The following is a 14,600-nucleotide window of genomic DNA, read 5'->3' on the forward strand; positions in this document are numbered from 1 at the left end:
ACATAGCACGCAGTGTTTCACCCCGTCACATCGTAGAATTAGATTGTTACATGTACGTGTCACAGATTATCTTGTATTTTGATAGAACGGACAATGATGTAGTTTCATGTAACACTGATCGAGCTAAACTTTTTTTTAATAAATTACAGGTGTTAAAGACCAGTCCAAAGCATAGTCATATGTACCTGTATGTTTTATGTAACGTTATTGGCAGCCTTGTGACATGACGTCAATGTTCATGACGTGATGATTTGACGTCAGTAATTTTGTCATTAATGAATCTACATGTTGCCTCATTCAAAGTCGCATATCTCTTAAATGCTTTATCCTACGGCTTTAATATTTTGTAAACGTGATCTACACACCATGAAGTAAATAAAAATGTGAAAAAATGAAAATGTGATTTTTCCTCATCTGGGCCCATTTTGTCAGTCGCCGTCACATATGATGTCATAAACTCCTAATACTGTGCTAATGCAATGACGAACGTCAGTATCAGAGCTATGTACAAAAACAGCTACTCGACTATATCACAAATGGCTCAGTTTCAGGAACATTCCTTAAAAATTCATTAACTTAAAATTCTCCATAGGGAAGCATTATACAGATCTAAACAAGATTTTCATTAGCTTATGCAATGCTTTCCTATAGGGAATTTTAAGTTAAGGGATTCCTCAAAGTTAAAGGAATGCTCTTGAAACTGGGCCCAATTCACGGTTTAATAGATTAATTTTATATTTTTATCACAAAATAAGCCTTGGGCTTTACATAAAAGTAAAACATCACTCGATTTATTGTGCAACTCCTCTGATGTAAGCAATCAAATTTCTATGCCCAATCTCGCGTAATTAAAAAATTCTTGGAACTCATGTCATTGGGTTTTTTTTTTTTTTTTTTTTTTTTGTTATTTCAGCAAATCAGAAACAACGTTACAATTGACAACTTAAAATTGTGCGGCATTACACGATAACATAAATTTTCAAGACAATGAAAATGCTCGTCACTAGAATGCTTGTAAATGATTTAAACATGTTCTCAAATCTCGAAAAACACATAAATTAGTTATCTCCGCCTTTATTAAAAACAACTAACGAGGCACAAAATTCTATTAAACGACGTTTTCAATACACTACGTCATTATATGCACTTTGATTAAGAAATAAATTATAATTAACAAATGTATTCTAAGGCTTTAAGCACAAACATTTTATTACGAAAAGCTTAAGTTTAAAGAATTCTTTTTTGCAATATTGAGTTTCAAACGCAAAAATTCAAAATTTGAATCAATAAGATAACTTAGAATCCAATTCTTGTGCTGAGACAGGAGAGCAATTTAGTCCATTTGAACATTTTATTCATATTTGATCGCCAACACGATTGCGATCTTGAAAATACTTTGAACTTTAAAAAATTATGAACCCGTGATGGTTATGCAATACGTTATGACAGTTCAAGTGTGCAAGGAAGTGAAGCCATTTTTCTTTTGCTGTGCTTTGTTACCTTGCACTGACCAACCCCCTATATAAAGCATGGGAATCGACACACGTGCGTCATTCAGAGCATGGCTAGCCTCAGATACATCGTGCATTTTGATATACATGTACATGGGTCATCGTTCTTGAAATTCTACCCGAACAATGCTATAAACAGCAATTGTCACATCCTTGATAGCATCACTTTTAAAAATACACTGTCTGAATTACTGACAAGCTCGTGATTACACCCGTCCGATAACCAGGACAACTAGAAATCAATTATTAGTCACTAAAGTCTCCGAGGAGGATGACTGGATGATTGTATAAATGTAATCAGGTTGTTTGTAAAGGCTTCACCACCTGTCATACTAACTAATAATGGTAATTAGGATGATTGTTATTCATATGTCATACACGTGCACGTGCAGGTGTACTACTAGCCGCAATATACCGCTCGGCTACAGAGAGCTTCTCTTAAGTAACCAAGAGGTCCCGAGTTAGAATCATGACAGATTCAGTAATTCATATGATTATATCAAACCATGTGCTGTGTTTCACAGCATTCGAGTCAATTTTATCCGTATTCGTTCCTATAGATCACCTCTCAATACCTAGGTAACTATTTTATAGATTACTAAAATAATTTGGCATAAGCCTGTCTGGTAAGAATTTTATCTTCGATTTCCTTCAGTGTATGGTTGCTTATTCATTAAAAACTGCCTTTGAATAGTTTTAGATTTGTACATTCTAAGTCAAACGATACAATGTCAGACATAACACAACTATAGTATCTATGAATGCATTTACATATAAATATACAATCTGTTTAGAATCATACCTTAATCCGTATGGGCATACAGAAATGTTTTTGTGTTTTAAGTGTGCTTTTTTAATTTTTTTTAATTTTTCGATACGTATTTGGTGCTTCGTTTTGTCAAATTCCAGATGGGTTTATTTTATCAATATTAATTTTGACATTCGTTGTATACATGTATGCCTTTCCGCGGCAGCTTTAATGCTAAGGGCTTCCCACCGTTTGTATAACAAGAGGCCCATGGGCCTTTACGGTCATCTGACTTTTGGCACAAAACAAAGGTAGTCACAGTATACAGTAGCGGCAAGCAATTAAGACAACAGACCCCTTATTCGAAGCTGTAAGTTTCCAAATTATTTTGTGACTTTGATCTCAAAAGTCCATAAAGGTCATTCACTTAAACAAACAAGGTAGCTCTTTCTCCTAGTATGCTACAGGCCCAATATCAGAACTGAAGGCATCTTAGTTATTCACAAGATGTTGTTTAAAAGATTTTAGGCTATTTGACCCCTGTGACCTTGAATGAAGGTCACGTTCCTTCATTTGAACAAACTTGTAAGCCCTTCATCCCAGCATGCTCCAGGCCCAATATGAGTACCCTGGGCCTTTCAATTCTTGAGAAGAAGTCTTTTAAAGATTTTGCCTACTTGACCCCTGTAACCTTGAATGCAGGTCAGTGTCATTCATTTGAACAAACTTGGTAGTCTTTCATCCAAGAATGTCACAAGCCCAGTGCAAGGTCTCTAGGCCTCTTATTTATTCACAAGAAGTCGTTTAAAGATTTTAGCCTATTTGACCAGTGACCGGGTTGATTCAAGGTCAAGGTCATTCATTTGAATAAACTTGGTAGCCCTTCATCCCAGCATGCCACAGACCCAATATGAGTACCCTGGGCCTTCTGGTTCTTGAGAAGAAGTCGTTTAAAGATTTTAGCTTTTTTTAACCTCTATGACCTTGAATGAAAATCAAGGTCATTCACTTGAACAAACTTGGTAGTCTTTCATCCCAGCATGCTTCAGGCCCAATATCAGTACCCTGGGCCTTCTGGTTCTTAAGAAGAAGTTGTTTGAAGATTTTAGCCTTTTTGACCCATGTGACCTTGATTGAAGTTCAAGGTCATTCATTTGAACAAACTTGGTAGCCCTTCATCCCAGCATGCTACAGGCCAAATACCAGTACCCTGGGTTTTTGCTTTCGGTTATTGAGAAGTCGTTTGAATGAAAAGTTTACGCCTGGCGGACGGCACACGGCGCACGACGACGGACGGTGCATGATGACGTTGAATAGGTCATCCTGACCAATATTAGACATTGAGAAACTTCTGATAGGCAATGTCGACATCGTTAGACACGACATATTGTTGGATTACCATGCTAATTTTACACGTAGAATGCGTGTTGCAGTATAATAAAAAGAACCAAACACTGAACAGAAAGTCCGTAATTGTACAATATCTACGACAATCCTCGCGAAGCTCTGTCTCGTATCACGTACAATAACCTATCCATTGCTAAAAGTAGAAATACGAGTCTCAGCACATGTAATTATGGCGCTATTCAATGATTTTTTGAGCTGAAACGTTAGCGTTAATTTATTTCTCAAGTCAGTCCCCGATGTCCAATAAACAAACCGTCCTCATTAGGGCATACTACATATATATATATATACTTAAATACAAAACAGAACAACTAATTGCAGACTCGGTACTCGGGAACCCGGAAGTGTTATTCACCGACAGATGGTTCAGTAGACATTATTGGTTTCCGATATTTATCGGGAGTACTAAGTCGGTAAAGTCAGTGAAATCAGATTATATCACTCCTGCGAGTACGGGTGACTTGAATTAGTTTAAATCTTTATTTGATCCTTAGTATATAGCTATCCATGTGTCCATAGATCGTTTTCATGCGCTTTTAAACTCAAAATTCAGTAAAATTATACAGAGGCAATATTCGTGATGTGAAATTCGCGTGAGATATCTTCCCCCACCCCCCTCGGTTCAGGTGAAGGAATATTGTCTATATACAACATTTTTCATTTGCGTATCTAGATTTTATTATCCAAAGAAAAGACATTCAATATCGTTTAAGAAGTTATATTACTATCAATAGTCAAAGGGTACAAAAAAACCACCAATTGATTATTTCCTACATACAAATGTACTAGGGACAAAACAGAACCCTGTACGACACCATTGTAAATTCCTCTGCTAGGAACGTATGTTCACATAGACAGACATTACCAAAGATATTTAAAAATAAAAAAAAAAATAGAAAATATTAAAGTAATTTATTAATTTAAAAGATCGTTAATTTAAAACTGTCTGATAAATCTCTTGTGGAAATGTATAAGGCATAGCATACTAAGAATTTCCTTAGGTTTTTGTACATTCTTAACAGAAGCAACTACGAAATGGAGTCGACAGCAAATCTTTCGAAAGAGAGAGATATCTATTTTGCTTTGTTCTAAAGATTCCACTAAATGCTGCAATCGATCGATGTTATACGATGCACTGTATATTAGTTGTGTAATTTCATAGGACAAGATTCTTAAAAATATTTGATAAAACCAACATTAATTGGGTCGACAGCTGAGTGACATAAGCACTGGCCTTGCATTATGAGGAACGGGATTCGATTTCCCAATATACCGGTGTACCTGTTACCCATTCGCGCGTTTTCATCCGGAGCAAGAAGAATTGCATCTAAATGAAATCGAGTTGTTTACATTATAATTGCCATGCACGAAGAATAATTCGTAAGATGTTTTAGATTGTGAATTTGGCCTGTCGTACCAGAATTTGACCTGGACACAGTTCATAAGTTTCGCAATATCAAGATGCAATCATGATTTTTAGTACACTACTAAGTACATGTATATGTAAGTCGTACACCTACTCTAGGTAGATATAGAGATATCAATTAGTTAAGTCTTTTTATGGTCTTTGACTTAGCTAAGCATCTATGATGCAATCTTGCAAAATATGCCCACACGAATAGTAAAAAATATAAGTCGACTCCCATTACGTAAGATAATGAAAATATGAAAATATGAAAATGAAAGTGCCATGATATACACGCTGACAAAATCAATCATTCATAAATGGTCAACATAAATCATATATACCTAGATGGTTTTCACAGACATCTGTGTCAAACTCCATCAGCCGATAGTCGCTACAGGTGCGTGGTGACACCTTTATCACGGCGCCCGATTAGGATCCTAAAGAGCGCCATTTATTGGGCAGGGTGTGCAGAAACAATCTCGCTGATCAAAGCTCACGTGTCGTCATGGCTACTATATTTAAATCGTCTTGGCTCTGTAGCGAACAATCGATATTATCAACATTAATAGTCCGGGATCAGCATCAGTAACACGATAGCATTCGCGTTTCAAGTTCAAAATGGCGGGAAAATTACGATAAGAAAACGGCGACAAAGCAGCGGGTAAAATCTATAGATTCTTATGTTTAAAACGTAAATCAGTCATTAGTTTGGTAATTATATAGTCTTACACATAGGTCAATGTCATAGCTTGTGCTTAGTTATATACTAAATTGTCTGTTTAGGGTTACCCGGCCGACCCTGATTTTTAAACCCTACCCTAATTTTTTTCCAGTTTTCAACGAGAAAAAAAAATGTTAAAAGTCGGGATTTCGATCTCAGACTCCGGTTCCGTCCATTATTTTAGAGTGAAAGACACACACACACAGGGACCTGACATGAAAAATTTTAACCAACAATATACATATATATAATGTTGGTTAAAAAGTTTCGTGCCAGGTCCCTGTGCACAAAAAAAATCCCGACCTACCGACCCTATTTATTTGCCAATGCAACTCTAAATAGACACACAATTTAGTATATATTTTTTTCGCCTAACCAATTTTAATCCATTAAAATATGTTTTTATTGAATAACGAACAATTGCTAGGCTCAACTTAAAAACAATAGAATGACTTTGATAAGCAATGCACGATTACATATGCTCGGGGACTAATTATATATTTCTTCAGTTACAAAAGTTATTTGTTTAAACCATTACCACAATTGAAAAGTTTGAGCCTCTCATTCTATTTCAAGATAAAAATATTAAAAAATAATTAAATGCATAAAAAAAAAATCCCTGCTACGTTTGTCTTTCTACATGCAAGGTAGACCCAATTTTTAGGTGAATTTTATGTCAAGCTCTTCTCAAGTAAAATTGGCCAGGCAATTATGATGATGCAATACTCACAGAACTAGCGATATTTATTTCATATTCATCAATTTATTTCTTCACTTATTTATTGAAAAAAAAGTATTTCCTTATACATGGTAGTCTCCTCTTCATGGTTAAAAATTGAGGGGACATTGGCATCACCTTGGTGAACACCTCTTTTACTTCGAAACTATTAGACAGAATTTCATCTGAAAAATGCACTGTGCAAATAAGCTAAAAATTCCTTTTAAGTTCAAATTGATATGCCTCTACTAAGATCTTGGATGACTTTGATGCTGTATATAGTGTTATATTTACAGAGTAATTCACGTATTCACCGGATCAGATGTAATTAAAGATTTTGTAACAGGAATCCAAGATAGCTCATCACAATATTTTTTTTCAAATAACTAAAAAATGCTTTAAAATTAAAATATTTAGAATTTGAAGCATACTGCTGTAATTTAATTTTATCAAAAAATATTTCACAGATACATTAAACGAATATAACAATGTGTGTACATAGTCTGATTATTTGAATATTTTCTTCTGGAAAAATTTGCAAATACATTTCATAAGTTGAAATGGAAAAATACAGTCAAACCTGCTTAGAAAGACCACAAAGCAAAAGTGGTCTCTATAGCCAAGTGGTCTTATTAAGCAGGTGGTCTTTATACAGAGGTGGTCGATAAGGCAGGTAATACTGTATAATCGTGGTATAATAAAACAAACAACATTGTATGTCAGTGTAATAATTTATTAACAAATATAGTAGTGAATAAATTATAAGATAGCAGAACATGCTTATCACAGATACAGCATATTTAGTCATTAAAAGTGGCTACATTTCGGGAGGGGGAGCCTTCACTTGTTTTCACAAATATTCATGATCTGGTATATAGCTATGTAAAGAATTCTAGTACCTCTTTCTTTAATTTTATCCTTCTCAGAAAGGCAAAGTCATAATCAAAAACATAAACTGCATAAATATTTTGCATGATGTAGCTTTATTTTAAGATTACATAGATTCAAATCCTCCCTTCAAAACCAAATCAATGCAGTGAACTATGTTTGCATTTTCTCTTGAGCTTTCAGTTATACTATAATAAAGGTATACATATAGTCCTGGGATGTTTATAAGAATGACTGCATCCCCTCTTTGATACAAGATGAATATTGCTGCAAAATATCTTGTAGAAATTATCCTAAGATGATCTAAGAGATCTTCAGCATGAAAACTCGGGAGAGAATCTATACCTGTAAGTTCTGATGCGTGGATTCAAAGCATTGTTTATGAAAAAAAATTGAAATCTTTCAAATGATAATGCAGCAAAGCTATGTATACCATCTTGGCATATTTCAGTCTAAAGAGTTTTCTGCAAGGGCAGATAACTCGGTAAATACAGAATGGAATTTCGACTCGTGTCTGGTAAGTCGTAAGTGTCCTGATTAAGTTGTCAATTATTATTCCTGAGTTTTTTCATTATTTTACCGAGAAATCAAGCATGTGGACGCTAAGATCGAGAGCCACAAACAACCGTGAAGTGTCGTGGGCGATGGAGTATACTGGACTGTCTCGTCTTCTGCATGGAGGATGGTAAATCTGTGGAATACAACAATTCACTTAAAACACATATTGACATAATATCTTGTACTGTAAACTAACTTTCTTTTGCAGCTTCTAAATTTTGTGATTTCAACGTCAAAACATGATCGCCAAGATGAAATTTTGCGGATTTAAAAATTGAATCACTACAAGGTATATATACATTCGCTGAGATAAAAATTCGCAAATTTGTTTTAAATGCAAAATTCTCGAAAGTAGATCACATGTGAAAGAAAGTATCTATACAGTATCTGTAGAATATGACAATTAGCACAAATTTGACATACATTTGTCGTTAATACCATATTAGCACTCTTTTCCCTTTCTGTGACCCTTAATACAACAAATTGTCATTTGTAAAGATACATGTACGTGTAATTTACACCAACTTGAAATGTATTCAATTCTTTAAGATAACTTACTCAAAATGTCTTTTGTTAGCATGACTTTACAAAACCAGATATGATTTTGTTCACATACCTTTATACACCAACTGGATCTGCCATTTGTTTGAGAAATATACACCAACTTAATTAGTTTTTTTTTCATTTAGATCTTTGTCCATATTACTTACACCAACAGGATTTGTCTTTCTCTTGTCCCACAGGCGGGTCATGCTGCTTCGAGCTGTACCAGCCAACATGGCCATGTTGTTATCGGACTGAATACAGAAGATGGCGTAGTCGAATGGCTCCACCCAATTACATACACTGTAAACAAAGTAACAGTTCAAAAATTAAATACCAATTGTTGGCATGTCTTTTTTTAATTTTTGTTTGCTTGCTTAACTCCTTTTTTGTTGTTTCTCTGTGGTTTTAGTTTGACGGACTGACAGAGTGATCTACAACTAAAAATTGGATTATCTATCAAATGGTTCAAATATATCTTCTTTTGATTGCGGTAGAAACAGTCATAACAATAAGAAATTATACTGTATTTTCTTTTCACTTTTCTTAAAGTGAATAATCAGGCAAAGAAAACCAGCCTAAATGCGTTCATTGGCCTTCCAAATGTTCTCACATATAAGAACAACGGTCAAATTCTGCTTCCGTTGCCCAGTTCTGACAATTGAAATAAGGAAAAGTTCTAAAAATAAATTCGCCTAAGTCTTTGAAGGCGATGCTGCGTGGAAATGTAACCACCGACATATTCAGTTGGGAGGACATTTTAGGATTCCTATACAATAAATTTCTTTGCATGCAGAGAGGTTTTGACATAAGATATTTTTTTTCTTTTTCATAAGAAATTATACTGGATACATTCATACCATTTTTACCAACTTTAACTTTCCTTGCCCGACTGTTCACTTTAAAGTTAGACATTTTTGGAAATTAAAGGAAAGAAAAATTGATACTAATGTTCTTGTAACTTTTCGGAAAAAAAACTAAGGAGAGTGAAATAAATACCATTACACATCAAGAGCTAGCACATGATGTGTATGTTCTATGCGTACTCACCAGTCATGTGTCCTCATGTCCCATAACCGTATCACTGTATCATAACCGCTGGTGAGTAGAAGGTTTGGGGACTCAAATTTCATGTCATACACCCCCGCGCCTTTCTTGTGTTGTTTTCCAAGGTAACACAACGTTGTCAAACTGAAACAAAGGTAGATCTATACTGTAGTGTATACATTGAACAAAAAATGTATATTCAACAGATGAATTTTTTAAACAAATTTTTTCTTTCTCATCGGCATCATAAACTATCACAGCTTAATTGAAGTGAAAACTGTTTTTGTAACTCAAATCTCGGAGGTAGTTGGCTAGTGGTTATGTCAAATTTGCTAAACCACTTGGACACTGTGGCTGCTTCTCTGCTGTTACAATGGAGTATTTAATCCCACTTGTTTGATCAGGTAGTCATCAACTACTACATGAAGAGCCCACCACAAAATAACATTTCAATGCTCATTGAATGATGGATATAAAATGATAATTAAAGAAACAAACCTTTCCACATCCCAAACAACTAAGGGGGGAGTCTCGTTGGTACTAGCGGCCGTGCCTCCGACACAACATCTATTAAATAAACAGATTATATGGTTAATCAATTACACTGTCCTTCTTAATTAGACTCGTAATAAGTGTTCAAGCGATCATCAGATTGATTTGTTACAAATATCACTATTGTATATACCTTACCCATTAATTTTGATTTCTACTTTGAGGTCTAGTTGTTTAAAGCAAAACAGAAATATAACTATAAGAAAGATAGTGATCTCTGGAAAATCCAGGATATGGTTGGGTATAATAACAGTGATAGTAACCCCTGGAGTATCAAGGGAGGGGTTGGGTATAACAACAGTGATTTTAACCACTAGGGTATCGAGGATGTAGTTGGGTATAACAACAGTGATAGTAACCCCTTGAGTATCAAGAAGGGTTGGGTATAACAACAGTGATTTTAACCACTAGGATATCGAGGATGTAGTTGGGTATAACAACAGTGATAGTAACCCCTTGAGTATCAAGGATGAGTTGGATATATTAATGATTGACAGTGATTGCAACTTTACCCCTGGGGTATTGAGGCGTTAGTTATAACAACAGTGATATCAACAACTGGAGTGTCAAGATGGGAGTGGATATAACGTCAGTGATTATGACCCCTGGAGTATCGAGGATGTCTAGAAATGCTTTGATATACTGACCTGCCATCTGGTGAAGCAGCCACAGACCATACTCGCTCATTTACATCAAACACTTTTACAACTCGGTTTTCTGCTGCTTTGTCGGTGTTAGTGATCTGTGGGACAAAATTTCTGTGATTACATGAAGTAGTGGAAAGTCAGATATCTTGAAAGGTTCTATACCGTGGCACAGTGACAGAGAGAAAGGATGAATAACAACAGCCACTGCAGAGGGGTCAGAGGTCACAGCAGAGGTGTTCAGACTGATGACACATTGCTAGCAGCCCTCCAGTCTGGGTTGCAAGTTCAAAACATTACTGGACATTTGCCAGGTGTTCTTAAGCTAACACATTCACTGAGTTCTTAACACGGATAGTTGCTTATATATATTTATAGGGAGTGGGCTGACATTTTAAGATTGATTTTCACATTAAAATTAAATAGGTATATTCGTTTCTATAAAAAAAAACACCTTAACTACAGACACATACTGGGGGTATTGTATATATTGGAGGTTTTCATTAGAATTTAACCTGGTCTGTTAATACAGTGTTGAACAAAATAAAAATAAAACTTCTACAAAGAATGTGACTTTGGTGGATAATATCATGAAGAAGGCTTACCCTGACTGTGTTATCGGCAGATCCTGAGAAGACCAGGTTTTCTCTGACATCCACCTTGTGTACATGGCCATTGTGAACTTTATGAGTAAATGTTGGATTCTCTGATGTCTTGTTCCAACTCACAATACTTCCATCGCTGACAAAATAGAGAATGAAGTTCACAAGAAAACATATTTAAAATGCTTGAATCCTAGATCTTCTCATGGAATAATATGCATAATATTCCTTTTATAAATACCATTGTGCAATAATCACAGGTAAGGAACCGCTGCAGTTACCCTTATCTGGTTTCCCCTTGTGAATAATAAAATATTTGCTTGTCTGACACAGTGAACTTTGACCTTGATTACATTAAAATTTTACAAATGTACATCTGATTATCAAAGAAAAAGTAATTTTCACAAATACACAAACTAATGATGCACCAGCAATAACAAGTAAGTGTAAAATGAAAAGACAAAATGTTTAATCCTTCAACTCTCAATTTTAGAATTTCACAATGACTGAGTTAAGAAATAATGCTTTTATAAAATAACATTTAAAATGTCAAATTCACTAGCACACATACCTACAGCCTGCTATGACAGAATCATCTTTTAGAACAAAGTGTGTGACATCGTGTTTGACACCACTCAATGTATGAAGAGGTTTGGAACTCCTTTGTCGTTTGGTGTTAAAACATTTGATGTTTTGTTCTGAAGAGGCCCATAGTCCTGTCTCATTATACTGTAACCATGGCATCTGTCTAAAATCAAACCAGAGATTTTGTATAATACTAACTCATTCAACCCTGAAATGTCATAATGGACTGGTCTAGTCTTTGATTTAGAAGGTTCTAAATGTGTCTTCAGGGATGAATGAGTTAAACTATAAGTCTATCAAGTTGTGTCTTTTTTATGATAAGAGCTAAAAATTAAGGATCAGAAGTTGTAGTCTAGAAGTAAAAGAGGGCAAATCAAGTTAACTAGACTCTGAAATCTCACCGTCTCACAAATCATTATGAAATAAAGGGAAGTAACTCTTACTAATAGAACAGAAGGAATTTGACAATACCTGGTAATTATAGTATCGGGGGTTTCATTATCTTTCAGGAGAGGCAATACAATTGCAATTTCAGGGGGTACTTTTCTTTACTATCTGTATGCTATCTAATGTAATTTAGCTCAAATCAGAAGGTACCACGTACAGTTTGATGTTTAACAGGCAAAATAGAGCTGGTACCGCCTGATATTGAAACCCCTGTAGTATTGAGTACCATGGAGTCAATAAGTAACAAAACTATTTTCAATAGAAGGTAGGCATCATAATACCTCTACTACATTTGTATTGTCTTTTGTATTGAAAAATTTCAACAGAATATTTGTGTCACTGATTTGTTATTTTTACATACACTGTCATATACCATAATATTACCATAGTAAATAATATAATGACCACTTACTTTACATGATTCTGTGTGATGACTGTACTTGTAAAAACACCAGATTTCCAGTTATAGGAGAGGCGCACCTTTTCCTTATATGAACATTCTGACTGTGTTGATCTGTAGAAAACATTAGTGACATTAAAGTTAATATAACCTTTATATAAATCTTTTATTATTGATTATAATATTATACTTGTAATGCTTCTGACTACCTCCCGTGGATCAGCATATATTTAGGTCCCTTTGCATGCACAATCTAACCTGTCTATAAAAATCACCCACAAGAAAAAGAAAATGGTCTTTCTAGACAGTGCAGCTACATTTGTAAATGGTCATTTCAGAGTACCCTAAGACCAGTTTTAGAGGTGTAGATCAAAAAACGATGAAAATCATACTCTACATGGTACTATATACGAGAAGAGTGGCAAGCTAAAAGACTCAAAATTTCTAATCCGCCTACCTTTAGCAGCTATAAAAACACATTTCTAGCACATCTTCATAAAAGCAGATACTACCGTCGGAAAGAGCGATTATTTTCCTTTCAAAATCATCCTACACATTTATAAAAAGTGCCGTCATTAAGACGATTTAAGCCTCAATATGACAAACATTACTCTAGCCTCTTGAAAATCATCTAATTAAAATTCATAGTGTTTGTGTGGCAGATATAATATGCATGGGTGAGGCCTCCGCAACAAGCTCATTTGCCGGCTATAAAAAATCTGGGTCCATGATTATATAACATGTACCTACTTCTCAGATCCCTTTGCTCTGCCCAGGTTTATATGAAGTGGTCTGTATAAACATTTTTTCTTTAATCAGAGGTGGTTACTGTTAAAGTCGATTTATTGTGCAGGTATTTCCTGATATGAGTTTACATAAGTGTATTATATACAGTGGGTAGGTTACCAAATTCAATTATTAAATATACATGTACAAGTCCAATGTACATGTAACGTTACAAGTAGTCTCACTTAACAGATCAAGTCTTGTATCTTACCAAAAGTTTCAAGACAGCTTATATGCACCGGGTAAACATGAATTTATGATTTATCATCATATCGACAAGACGGAATAATTGGAACGACAATTAGCCTATCAGTTAATTAATGAATAAGGTGAAAGGACATGCATACACAATTTTCTGTTTCTTGTCACACCATTTGGATTCTTGAATCAATGTTTTCTTGTTCCCGTGTCTGGTCCATACAAAATCCGCCTCTACCAAGTTCCGCAGTCTCCTACACGTGCGACATACTCTGCCAAGAGACTGTATGTCTAGTTTCTGTAAGATAACGTACAGTACATCATCGGGCAGATAGTAAAGTGAAGTGTGTCCATCTTCACCTTTCATTTTCGAACTTTTCCTTGCCATATTTGATATGTGGTCGTTTTGATTCATGTTTGAAACTTTTACGGAATCCGATGGAGTTTAAATAGAAAATTATAGGCGAACTTCTTCTTTTATCGAGCATATTTGAGTTGTAAATTCCAAAATTACAGCTCTAAATTGCGAAATGCCATGGCAGAAGGACAACAATAAATCTTGGTGTTATTGACGCTTGAAAAAGGTATTTCCGCTGTACGATTCAAACGTTTCAATGACAAAGTAAATACAATAGTTGACCCAGTGCGGTGTGTAATATCCGGAAAATATTTCACAATGTCAGCACTCAAAGGATATTTATAGAATGTATTTTATTTACAAATAGCGCTTATTCGTATGTTTCTAATTGACTTGGCAAAATAAGTCCAAATAGGATTATTTTTTTTTAATGTGAATCAGGAAGATATGTGTAGGTTAAGTGATAGATTCTGTATACA

General features: G+C 34.9%; 1 protein-coding gene across 1 annotated transcript; it reads right to left on the minus strand.

The window, feature by feature from the left end:
• Positions 1 to 7,237: 7,237 nt before the first annotated feature.
• On the minus strand, positions 7,238 to 14,338 carry LOC138312660 (F-box/WD repeat-containing protein 4-like). Its single transcript, XM_069253446.1, has 9 exons — positions 13,913 to 14,338; positions 12,792 to 12,893; positions 11,919 to 12,095; positions 11,351 to 11,486; positions 10,749 to 10,843; positions 10,048 to 10,116; positions 9,553 to 9,693; positions 8,670 to 8,805; positions 7,238 to 8,092 (listed from the first exon to the last, which is right to left on the minus strand). The coding sequence occupies exons 1-9, from the start codon at positions 14,176 to 14,178 to the stop codon at positions 7,973 to 7,975; spliced, it is 1,242 nt and encodes a 413-aa protein (XP_069109547.1). The 5' UTR covers positions 14,179 to 14,338; the 3' UTR covers positions 7,238 to 7,972.
• Between the last annotated feature and the right edge of the window lie 262 nt (positions 14,339 to 14,600).

This window comes from Argopecten irradians, unplaced genomic scaffold (genome assembly GCF_041381155.1).
Source record: "Argopecten irradians isolate NY unplaced genomic scaffold, Ai_NY scaffold_0414, whole genome shotgun sequence".
In the NCBI taxonomy this organism is placed as follows: Eukaryota; Metazoa; Mollusca; class Bivalvia; order Pectinida; family Pectinidae; genus Argopecten; species Argopecten irradians.